The 13,392-nt window shown below is 39.3% G+C and overlaps 1 protein-coding gene across 4 annotated transcripts in view; it reads right to left on the reverse strand.

Annotated features, from left to right (window-relative positions):
* Positions 1 to 13,392, reverse strand: part of LIN28B (lin-28 homolog B) — a 100,497-nt gene that overhangs the window by 42,589 nt on the left and 44,516 nt on the right. For all 4 annotated transcript variants that reach the window (XM_039569824.1, XM_039569823.1, XM_019285937.3 and 1 more), the window contains one exon: positions 677 to 861. In XM_039569824.1, coding sequence (XP_039425758.1) covers positions 677 to 861 — 185 coding nt within the window. The remainder of the gene's footprint in view (positions 1 to 676; positions 862 to 13,392) is intronic.

Consider the following 13,392-nt stretch of genomic DNA (forward strand, 5'->3'; position numbering starts at 1 on the left):
TTCAGGCAGGAAGGCTGTCCTTGGTGAACTAGATGCAGGTGGCTTTGTAGTGAAGAAGATTCAGAATTTCTTCAAGCCACCAGAAGTGGAAAGTAAAGTGTAACAGTGCAGTTCAAGTCAGACTGCTGCACATGTGCGGAGAGAAGTGCAGCAGTCAAAATTAACCTGAAATTTGTAAAGTATTAATACAATCAGAGCACCAGGAATTAAAACCTTTGGAAACACCTTATACTGTCTTCACTAAGCAAAAATATACTTAACCAAATGATATACATCTCAACCCTTACTGCAGCACCTACATTTTTTTCTATATAAAACTACTGATGCACAGTTTAAAACCCCACTGCACGTGAGTCTCTTTAGCATGCACAATTCTCACCTAAACATGACATTATTTCACCTGTATTCAGACTGACCTCTCTCTCCAGTCTAATAGCAATATCTTCAAAATAATATTATATTCCTTTGCAGGCTCCCTCTAATTTAATAAAACCTTCTCAAGTGAAACTAATCAGTGTCTGACTGATGTACTTGTATAGATACAGCTTTAATTAAATTACTAAGCCGAATTTCCATAGAAGGGTTTCCTTTCACAAACAAATAAATGCTGAAAACATAATTTGAAGAAAAACTTGCAAAGGAAAAAACGGGGGAATAGCAAAAGTAAGGTAATTACCTATCTCCCTTTGGTTTTCTTTTTTGTACTGTCTTCCCTTTGGGTCGTCTTTCACTTCCTAAACAGGGGCTCCCACCAGGGCCTGTTACCCGTATTGATTCAAGGCCTTTGGAAGATTTCTTAAAAGTAAATTCCACAGGTTCTCCTTCTTTTAGGCTTCTAAATCCTTCCATGAAAAGCTTGCTCTGTAAATAGGAAAAATACTCTTGGTTACCGTTGCCTTAAAAACAGTATTTACATTTATAATCAATAGGACAAATTACCCCATCTACCACTGTACAACACATGCAAGTTGAGTAACAGTGTCCTCTGCATGAGCTGTAGCAGAGGATAGTACACATTACAGTACTGGATACACTGAATACCCTATTCAGTGCTAAACACGTAACAAGAACCTGTTTTCAGTATCAGCAAAACTGAAATAACGTTTTCCTTTTCCATGATGAATGCTATAGATGAAGCAGAAGAAATGCTGCCATTCTTAAAACCCTTAAGAATTCTTAACAGGTCTCAGGAAGTGAAAAGGTCTGGAAAGAGAGCAAATGTTCACTTCAGAGCGAATTAATTTATGATCAAAGTTTTAATAATTTGCATTCTTTATATCTGAGATATGCGTCTGCTGCTCTGAAAATGAATCAAAGATACAGCAAGCACGAGAGGCATGAGGAAGGCACTCTGAACGAAGTCCGCTGACATGGGCAATTCAAATATCCCTAGTGAGCTGCTGAATTTCTCTTCACTACACCAAAAATCTTATCTACCTAGCATGATTTATGTATGGGTTTCTATTTTCATTCACAGAAAAGGAAATTTTCATCATCAGGGCAAGCAAAATAAATACTGATAAATATTTTAACATTACACTGCAGTAGCAAAATCTTGGACAAGCTGAAGTCAACAGAAGCTTACCACTAATTCTGATACAATGAAAATTTTCATCACGATCCCAAACAAATTATGTACAATTGTAAGTCTGCATTTCAGGACAAATCTGATTAATCAAACTCTTAAATAAAATGATCATTGAGTTAAGTGATAGGGAGGCTTTTGGGGGCGGTGGAGATAAAGTAGTTGTAGTACACTTTTATTTTAGAAGTTACACAGTACATAATTTAGATCAGCTGGAATCACAGAGAATGTGATAAAATTCCTCAACTTACACAGATTTAAGAGTTTTTTCAGGAGAGTTATAACACATATTTTCTTCCTTTGCTCATGAATTCCTCAGAGGAAAGAGAAAAAAATGTATCCTGACTGATTCTTAATCCATTCTCTAGCATTCACTCGGCTGAACCATGGAGTCAAGAAGGAAATCTTCACTGCAGGTGCCATCCCAAATCAGTCCAGTGTCAAGTCCAGTGTCCAAGTGACACATGACTCTAGACTGCATCTGTTACCCAACAAGTGCAACCAGGAACATGTACAAATCAGATGGCAATCCCTGACACGGGCTCCCTGTAACCATTTACGGGAGGTCTGCAGCACCAAGACACCGTTTTAACAGAGCACAAGAACTGACACCTACACAGTTCATAGCACACAAAGGGGCAGCTGGTCTCTTCACAAGGACACACAGAGAACAGGACCAAAAGCAAGAGCAGTTCCCCCTGAGCTGCTACAGAGCACGCTAGTTTCAGCTACAAGGAGAAATTGCTCACTATAAAAAGAATTAAAAGAGAAGCCCAAAGTAATAGTTCCCTTTGCCAGAAATAGTTAAGATTCATCTTACCAGGGCTCTGAATAACCTAATCCAAGGCCCTGCTTTCAGCAAGAGGTTGAACCAGATGAAATCAAGAAGAGCCTCCAACCTAGGCTTTTCTGTGATTCTGATATCCTAACCCAGCGCTGAATCACACCTGGTGAGACTGGAGAACAGGCTCCAGTTCCTGGTTCTGCAGCAGAGCTACCTTGGGGGACCTGTGTCACTTAACTTCTCCCTATTTTTCTGAAGAGGGGTGCCACTGCAAAGTCTATTTTTCACAGCACTAATAGACTAAACTATAAATTAAAAAATAATTTGGAATATTTATTTTAATGAAACCATGTGAAAGCATACATGCCTCAGCTTCCTGAAACCCCAGGTTCTCAGTGTACCCAGCAAAAGACACTACCAATGCTGGTCTGAGTGGCTCAGGTGCTTATAATTTTTCCAGCAGCCAAAAGTAACCAAGAACACGGCTCCACTTGTTAGGACAAAGGCTGGTTTTGCTTATCCAGTTGTGCAGTTCTAGTAGGTTTGGCTCTCCCATCAAATGTTGTAACAATGTGAAACACAAGACAAATCGCTGATTTTAGAGGCTAGAGGCTGAGCACTATTTAAAAGGTGGGGGGAATAGCATGGGAGGGCTGTGGGATGCATGAAAGAAGAAATATATAAGATCTGTTCCCTGAACCATTAGCTTGGCTTTTTAAAAAATGAAAATTTAAGGCATGAAAAAATAAATATGCAAGTGTTCTTACTAATGCAACTGGAGGACAGTAATTGTACATAAACCAATGAAACAAACCATCCAGGAAGGCAGGATTATTTCAAACAAGCCCTCCACTTTGAAATGTCTGTATAGCAATAAGGGGATCTTTGTCACAATGAAGAAACATCCAAGTTCAGAATATGCCCGAAGAAGACACCACCACTCATCAACTAAACAATAAATACTGCCTGCGGCATGAGCCCATTTCTAGGTCCATCCACACCTCTTCAGTCTTCAGTGGCCACCAGGGAATCTTGCTGAAAGGAAAGAACTGAACAATGTGTATTCTGTCCCAAAATAAGTACACAGTTGAATGTTCCAAAACAAGACAATCAGCACAACACAGATGGGTGCTAATCACAAGGGAACCTCAAAGGCATAAGCCCATATTTTCCTGCAGTACTGAACACAGCATGGATGCTTGTCTACTTGTTTAATTACAACTTAATGAAGATACAGTTAAGTCCCAGTAAGAGTTATGCATTTTTTCCTGAGTTCCACCATTATTAAAAAATGCCAAGTGGTTAACATCTGATACACATAACATTGTCTTCTACTTTACCTCAAAATAAATACTTGCTTAAAACGTAAGTTAAAGTGGGGTGTTATTAGTATCCTAGAATGTTTTTATTTTTCTCGTTTCACTGTTAGCAGCAGAACTTGATTTCTGAACAAAACATTCTATTTACGAGAGATTTTTAAACACATTTAAAAGCCTAAGTAAAGCAACAATCATGCTGTCATGAATCACATGTTATGCAAGTGTACATTTTTTGCATGTGTGGGTTTTTTTGAGCACTTTTAACAACAAAAAATGTTGAAAAAAACCCCACTTCAAGTGACTTGCACAGTTCTTCCCTTGAATAGACCTCAACAGCTTTTCAATGTTAGAGATGGATTTGGTGCTGACTTACTGTGCAAATGTATATAGCTCATGGCGAGATTCTCCGAGGGTGCAGCAACAATTCAAAGCCATTGTGAAAAAATGGCATTTGGAAACCAGCAAAACAAATCTAAAACCTGAATCCCTCTTAATTTGTCTAAAGAGTTGAACAAAAAATGTCTATAAAGTTGATAATTTAATGTTGAGAGACCTAGCTCAATATTTTCCTCACATTACTTAAACAAATAAAATGGACACAATTAAAAGAAGCCAGAGTTTCAAGTCAGTGAACCATTTCCAGAGCCCTGAATGGGGTGTATGGGCACACCGCCAACCAACAAAGAAAAACTTAAAAGCAACGTGCTTTTCCTTGTTTCTCTCTTTCAGCTGTCAGAGACTTTAACTGTTATTTTTACCAGTGGTTTCAGACTAGAGCTTTTTATTAATTTTCTCTTTTTAATTTGGCAGGACCATTTATGGTAGGTTTTTTGTGGGTTTTTGTTTATTTTAATTTAATTTTTTTAATAGATATTCTTATGTAAAATCTCACACATCTCTGTTACAAGCAACGGCTTGGTCCAAAATGCTGGCAATCTTATAGTACTATTGGCAACAACAGATATGAACAGAAAACTCCATGACCACAAGTTCATGGAAAGCATTTCCTACTGCAAAACAAAAATCAAAACTTAACAAATATAAACTGTATTAGCAAAATGGTCCCCAAAGAAACACACCAATTCCTGGGCAGTGTCAGCGAGTGCTTACAGCTCTCACCAGGCTCTACAAAAGAAAGGAAGTTTGGGATTAAGGATCATTACAGGGGGCCCGATTGCCTCAGATATGTGTGCATTACTTTTAATAAGTGTGGGGAGTAAGTGCCTCATCACAACTTTGCCATTTCTAGTCAGGGCTGTGAACAACCACTGTTGCAGACATTAAACCCTTTAGAGGGACGAGGCGGAAAAGTTATTTGGTGGCATTCTGCTCACGTTGTTTATTTTCTGTATCTCTCATTTCTGCCCCTTTTTATCTAGTGATTGATTGATTGCTTAGTACAATGACCAGACGCCACCAGTATGCTGAGTTTCCCAAAGTAAGAAAACTGTTTTCCCTCCAAAATTATCTACAATTAAATCCAGACATGAAGGAAAGCATAGCCTAAAGCCCAACCACAATAAAGATTGTAAGAAAATCTCTCCAAAACAACCTCATACAGTTCCATCAAGAGCCAGCAACCTCTAAGTAAAGCAAGAGCACACAGTGAGAGGACCCAGAAGTAAAACAATTTACACTGGACGCATACTAGGGCTCTTCCCTGCATTAAGGCAAAACCTATGCAGAATAGTATCAGTTGCATGATACAAGTCCTGCTACACGGACTTTTACTGTTGACCGTAAGTTCATTACAGGAGGTTTGTGAAGACCATGTATTTTTGCAGGCAGAATGCTAAAACAAACAAAAAATTCACTACCCTGAACAACAGCCCCTCCAAGGGACACGTGCACTAACACAGGATTTGAAGACTGGGCACTCACAAAACACCCCAACACTGCTCCTGCTGACCCTCAAGGGCTTGTTCCTGCTCCTAGAGGCTTATCTTGCACCAAATATGGCACTTCTTTTGGTCCTCTCCCCATAAGCCAATTTAACTCACTAATCTGACAGGAAACAAACTCAGTTTAAAAAGACGGGGGGGAGGATAAGAGGAAGAGGAAACAGAGATACATTTTTGTTTTTCCAGTGAGCTAAATCTATTCACAGAAAAGTTCAATGAGCTCCAGGGCATACACAGTGGAAACGGCAACTTTTGAGATGAGAATGTGTTCCTTAATATTTTATGTAAAAAAAAAAAAAAAAAAGCTACAGCATTATGGATTTTTTTTAAAGCTCAACATAACACAAAGTAGCTTTAAAAATAAAGCTACAAAACACTGTTTCTGAAACATTTGCACTTCAGCTCTTAGACAAGGAAGAGCCATGTACACTACATGTATAAAACATTTATGAGAAAGGGTGAGCTACTGCAAGTAACTTTACAGTAGGGAAAGAACCGGTACGCAGGCAGTAACCACAATGCAGCTGGTACACTGCAATTTCACACCTTTATTTACTGGAGTTTGTTTCTGTCTTGAATTTCCACCATGACCATAGTCATGTTCATAACCTTGTTTCCATTCATCATCCTGTCGCTGTCCCCACACTGTTATTTTTCTTACTGAGAAGTGTTCAAAGGTATTTATTTAACTTTTGAACAAAAGGCTCTCTCTAATTCAAAACCACCCTCCCTATACAACAGAACGATTTCTTCTTTTTCAATTTATGTATCTAAAGAAACTTTTATTAATTGCTTTAACTTTTAAGAAGTTTAAATGAATTCTAATTCAGCTTAATACTTTCAGTTCTTGTTCCGTCACAACTTCCAAGAAGTTACCTCCTTTGATAATCTATTCCTTTTTTTGCATTATCTTTTCTCAACCAATATCCCTCCCAGGAAGAGGTTCTCTGCTAGAAGGATTACCTAATTTGCCACAATTTTCCTTTACTTGGGATTCAAGTTGAACCTTTTCTGTATTTAAGTCTCTGTACTTCAGCTCACCTATGTTCACTAACCAGTTCTCTTAATTTAACACATATTCATCTTAAAGAAATTGTTACCAACTTTTTGTCATCCCACTTAAACCAAGTAAACACAGTTCATATTTTATCTTCATTTTTTGAACAATCATGTTTTCTGTAGGGTAAGCAATTCCTTTCAAGCCCAAAATAACACAACTTCTATTCCAAATTACTCTTTTGGTAAGAAAACTATTGCTGGTAACACATCATTACATCATAGTATTACACACACTGCCTGTATATAAATCTAAGCTAGAGATCTACAACAGGTCTCCCATAATTCCTTCCCAAAGTGACTTTGGCCAAATAGATTCTACTGTGTCCATGCTACTCTTTATTCCTTTACAAGGTGCCAACTTCTTTGACAACACCTTACTAATTTTCTGCATAATTTTAAGTATTTGTGTTCAGTCAATGAATGCTATTTGACCATGTTTTTGCTGTCTCTGTATCTGGTTACATATTCAGCAGTGGCTGTTCTAATTTTGCATACTAATAAAAAGAGCCTGGATAATAAACATATCTTTTGCTTTTCCTCCCTGACCTAATCCTCTTTTCTTGCTATAGTAAGTGTATTTTTTGTTAGTGTAGCACCTACACAACTAGTGTTCTGCTAGTAGTTTTCACCCTTTTCTCCTTTGCATAGACCATTTATGTTACTGCATATGCAATTCTCCTTTACCCAATGTTCCTTGTTCTGTGCTTTAATACCAGGTACGAAAATCAAACCAATCTTTTCTCTCATTTCTTAGTTTAAGTATTTTCTCATCAGTCACACTAGGCACAAGAGAGAATTGACTCACTTCAGTCAGTTTCAAAAGGGCAGTTCCTCTTTTCCCACCAAAGCCTCGTACTGACTCAGGAAGAAAACCCTTTAGCTCTTCTTGGCAATGCCAGATTTCTGCAGTTTCTGCTCCCTGAATCAGTTCTATGCAGTCAAAAAACTCACCAGCACACCTCAAAAAAAGCCTTGCAAATGTGCAGCCATGGCAGATAAGGCTGTCCTGTGCAGCACCTTGCCAACACTTACATTGCCTCACTGATCTCCTGAAACCACACTATTAGTCCCAGACAGTTTAATCTCACACTATTAATCCCAGACCCTCAGAAGCTCCCCCACTGAGAAGCATCTTCTTCTCTTGATGGTCTCCCAATGGTCCAATACCTCCAAGCTCCCTCCCCACAAGTGTTCCCTTGCTGCCAGCTGACCGCACTGCCTTTGGGAGCCCCACAGATCCCCCAGGATGGGGGCCCTTTCCTTCCTTCACTCACCGCTGAGCTATTGCACCCTCAGGCAAGTGCAGTCACTTCATGCAACTGAAACCACCTCATTCTCTGTTCCAAACACTCATCTGCTGTAACACAGTTTTGCAGAAACCGGAAGGCTCTTTCTGCAAAGATTAGGAACAAACAAATATGACCTTTTATGCAATCAATAAACACGGCAGATTACTCTCTTTCTATTTTCATTAGGATAAGGCTCTTTCTCTCCCCACCTTTTCTCCCCTTGATGTCCAGCTGACCAGACTCTCCAAGGCATCCTGGTATTCAATCCATTTTAGTGATGCTTCCAAGTGGAAAACTTCCCAAGAGGAAAGAAAACCATCATGACTGTTTGGTGTACCTCTTCCCCTGACAATGTGCAACAAACTGAAAAATTCATGAGCTGCATACTTTTGTAGTGTTCACCTAGGCATAGTATTTTTCAAACCTCTTCTCTGTTAAAAATACAAACTTCCAAGGCAGAGATCAAAACAACCCATTCCTGCAGCTCATCTATTACATGAAGAAAGGCGATATCGTACAGAATCCTAGACCTTTTCTCTTTCCCTTCTGGGAGAAAAAGAAAAAGAAAGAAGAAAAAGAGTGGGCCACCAGAAAAGCCATGAATACCAACAAGTCCAGTTCATCCATTTCTTCAGAAAGGATACAAATACAGTGAAATCTGCAAGATGGATTTGGCTAAGCTGTCTCCTGTCAGGCATCTCTCCTCTAAGTTTAATGATGAGGACAGAACACAGCATGGCTATGCTTGATTCATTTAAAAAAGTGTGCTGAATATACTGAAACACAGTTCTCTTCTAGCAGATCTAAAAATTAGCCAACCTCAATGTACATCATTCCACAGAGCTGGAAATCAAAAGCACAGGAAGGCGCAATGTACAGTCTGCTGCATTTTTCGAGTACTGAAAATCTACGCTGGTAGAAAGCACAGAGTCAGTGGTAGAGTTATGTCACCTAAACCACAGTTTCCTCCAGATACATTACACCTTTCTGGTGTCGTTAACCACGTTTTCAGAAACAACTGCAGCACCTCTATTTTCCATGCCTGCCCTATGATGTCTGTGAGTTTCATTTCTGTGCTCCTCTATACACCCCCATGCACAAGAATGACAATCCCCTGTGTCAAGAGATGTTTAATCTATATAAAGGTTTCTTATCTACGTCCCTCAACACCTCCCACCATCCCAAGACACTGCATAGAATTAAAAATAAATTAGACCCAGATTGTGATCTACTAATTCAGATGTAGCAGGATGCCTCTCTGCACATGCACCTTTCCCTTCCTCTGCATAAAAGTGGCCTGAGAGTAATCTTTTCTTACTATAGACCCTTAATATCCATCTCTGAGGAAGCTGTTCTTAACTTTTAAATTGTATACCAGCTGAAAAACAGTACCAGGAAAAATCTGAGAAAGCAGTTCATCCACCTTTCTGTAACCCCTCACATGAGAAAACAAAGCGGTTCACATTTCACTGGTAAACAGAAGAATGGCTAACACTGTGGGCAGCTACAGGAGCCACAGGCTGACACTAAAAACACCCTAGATTTTACACAAATGATTCAGCAAATCAGCATGCATATGGAGTCCTGAACCTGTTCATCTTGCCCTATTGTCATGGCAAAACATATCTCGATTATCCCGACCTGCCTCTTTCTTCCTGAAGAGTAGTGTATCAGATAGGCACCAACAACTCTGCAGTCCAAAAGGCGAACAGAAGGTTAGGGTGAGGGTAGCAGGGTTGTGTTGGTAGATACAGGCTAATACATAACCAGGGCAAAAAGAATCTTACTTGTGAGCTGTAAGTTGAGGTAGGACTCTGGGGTGGGAAGGATGGAGGTAAGAGAGAGGATGGTTGTTGGATCCTGATGGAACTTAGCAAGTGGACTTTCTCAACAGGCCAGGGACAAGGTGGTGGAAGGGCTGGGTAATGCCAAAAGACATGGGTTGGTACCTTTCAAGGTATGGGCTAGCGCAATGGCCTGGCTGACGACTGAAGCTAAAAGCAAGCTGTGAGAAAGAAGTGGCCAATAGTTACAGAATCTACAGGTTCTCAAAGCCCCAGACAGGCCAACTCCGCCCTCTTCCCAGTCAAGTACTGGGAACAGAAAGAAGGTTTACAGGCCAGTCATGACTTGGGCCATGCTGGCAGTCCACCCCTGCCCCTATCTCCTTTTTTCTCATCCTCTCCAGCTACCTATGGGCTGGAGTCTGAAAAACTGTCCTCATATCACTTCCACCCTCTCCAGGCCCTGGGCTGAGAACTGGAGCCTGCCAGCCCAGAACAGCACCATGAGTGCAACTTCACCTCAGAAACCCGAGGTCATGGTGCAGAGAATGCTTTCTGAAAACTACCATCAGCTCCTTTAGTGCAAAGCCCCTCCGTGCTTCAATGACCTCTTCTAATTCTTCAGAGAAAAATGTTGTCTGCTTGAAAGCTCCTGTGAGCCAGGGAGCGAGGGAGTAAGTGAACATGCATGGTATTTTAGCAAACTGAGAGTAACCATGCCCTAAGCAATTCCAAGATAAAAATCCATTATCTTGTAAACAGACACCTCTCTCAAACTATTCACCAGCTTTTGGGCAAATACAGTTTTTACTTTTATGGTACAGGTGTCCTTGCTTCCCATCAAGGACTCACATTGCACTGTGCAAGGTTCTACACAAGTGACAAAAGAAGCCATCCACAGGCAACACATCAATGCTGCTAAATCATTTGGAGGGTCAGAACCCATATTTACAATCTGTTTTTTAATTCCATTTACTTAATATGCCGATATACAAGCAAAACACAAAATACTGGTTAGAGTATTTGTTTACTAAAATCAAAGCCGCCACACACACAAGAATAAAACAGGAATATCTGACAAAATTGGTGGGGGTTCAAATGGTGTTGCTTATAAAACAAGTAATAAATAGGCTGAAATTTTATTGGGGATGGTTAGTTCTTTCCACAACATTATCTGTACTGTAAAATGAAAACCCTTTTCCCTTTACAATAAAAGCAAAATTAACAGCAACATTTATACTATATTAACAATTCCTAACTTATGATTCAAGGTCTCTAGTACTTTTATGATTCCTTAATTATGGCTTCCTTAGCTATTCTTGTACAGCAGATTATACACATTTACTCATTTTTTTTTTTTTTAGAACTAGATAATCTAGCATGACATCAGTTCTACCAACTTATAGGCAGTTATATTTTTATTTGATACAATTTTATCAGAATTACAAGCATCTATTAGGTATGCAGATATCTGAACAAAAGAACACATTTGGTTTGGATGAAGAATGAGCACAAGGTTATTTTATACTTCAAACCTTAATCGCTTTTTTTTTTTTTGAGGCAAGAGAGTGGCAGATGATCCAAATACATGACAGTCAAGGTACTAGATAGCAGTGAAACTAGTAATAAATGTCTAGCTGGACATAACAGGAAATGAGTGGGTGACTTCAAATTAAACTATTTTTTAGAAATACACAGCAGGGGGAGGAGATAGCACTGAGGATTCAAAAAGTGACTTGACCTTAGCAGCACCTTTAACTTAGTATTTGGGAGAATATTCAAGTTTTAATTTTACCATGAACTAATTTCATAAACAGCTGCATTTTTAAAACTGACAGAAATTGTTGGTTTGGAGCTACTTCTGTTATCAAACCTATATTCTGTTACAGAAGACACAACCTGTATTTCAACGAAACTTCTGAATTTACAGTGATAAAAATGAGAAAACAGCATTTAAGTCAAAACCATTCTCAAGCAAATGGAAGGCAGATTAAAGTGATTTTTATGGAAGAGTACTAAGGATTTTAATTATAAAAGATAAATTGTTTAATGTTAGCATAGGTATTGGAGAGGTACTAAGAAATGCTTGAAAAACTTTGCTTTTAAAATACTGTTTTATTACTGTGGTTATGATTATGCTCATTTAGGTAGGAAGTAATTGTGAAATTGGAACATCAAGCATACAGCTGCATCCATCAAATCACAGTAACGTTGCCTTTAGCTCATATTGCAGAAAGTACAAGACTACTTAAATATTATTTAAGACTCCATTATTGAATCTGTCATTTTTATGTCCTAATTTTAGCATGCTCTGGCAGTAAATGTTTTCTGAGGCCTCCTGAAAGAAGGTCAGACCAGCTGCAGCAGGAAGACACAAATGGGTTCCTTAAGGACAAGTCCTTCCTCTTGCAATGTGCTGACACAGCTCCCATCAACACTCATGGAGGAGAGCAGACCCAGAAGTATCAGCCTGCTAATTCTGAAAGTGTTTGCTTTGTGGGTTGATTACACCTCAGACACGCCAGACACATCTCATTATGAAACCCAGGCAGATGACTAGTTCTGATGCAGTTGTAAGGCAAACAATCCATGGGAGAAATCCTTCCAAACACACATTTATGGTTTATTTGCCTCACCTAGTAACATCCTTCCAATATCTGTCCTTCTTTCAATACCAGAAGCCTGCTGTTTCACAGGGCACTGGTGGCATGTATGGTACACTCAGGTTTCCCCTCCCTGTCAGGGACACAGAGCCTGGCTGACAAAAGGAGCACAAACAATGAGTATATTCTCTTCCAGGTACCCTTTCCAGGCCAAGGGATCACAAGACCAGGCTTTGCAACAGTTACATTTTCTTAATTTCCAAGAAGTTTATTTCTATTGTACCCATCTGTAATAAGATTAAATCAGTCATAATTCTATTATTCCTCCTAGTTCTGGCTGAAGACTTTTCTTCCTCGTAACATTACACCTCATATGGGAGAAAAAACGAGAACTATATAAAATTTTTCACTGCAACATATTGATGTTTCCATTCAGTCTTTTTGCTACATTAATGTAATGGTCTGTTCTCACAGACATCCATAACACCAGTGTAAGTTTCCAGCCCTCCCCTTCCCTACCCACACCAACAGCTCAGCACCCCCAAAAACCTGAAATCCATAATAAACAAAACACAGCCTGAAATCTCTGCCATCTATATTACTCCTTTACAGGTCCAATAAAAGTGGCCTGCTCCTCGAGCTGTTTGCTTTTAATACCAGAAGTAAACAAACTCCAGGATTCATTTTTATTGGACTGTTTGAAAGAAAAAGCTCTGAAGGCTAAAATCAGAGCTACATCATATAGTAACTATAATGCAAGAAACCCAGCTGAGTTGTGGGAAACAATAAATTCTGTGTACTATTTCTTTTTCTAGACTCCTTTCAGTGACATATGACCATCCTCATTTATTTTCTGGCTGCTATGTAAGATGCAGCCATTTGCAGCTGAAAGGACAACACATTATGGAATGGAAGGGGGCAAGTAGTAGGTGATCATAAAAATCAAGTGAGTATAAACTAAAGTGAGAGAAATGAAACAGAGTTAGACTTGTCAGGCGTGTGGCTTCAGCATCATCTATGTGTTCCTCCTTGACTGTACAAACCCAGTATTCCCTCATCACAGCTCAT

The sequence above is a fragment of the Corvus cornix genome, chromosome 3, assembly GCF_000738735.6.
Source record: "Corvus cornix cornix isolate S_Up_H32 chromosome 3, ASM73873v5, whole genome shotgun sequence".
In the NCBI taxonomy this organism is placed as follows: Eukaryota; Metazoa; Chordata; class Aves; order Passeriformes; family Corvidae; genus Corvus; species Corvus cornix.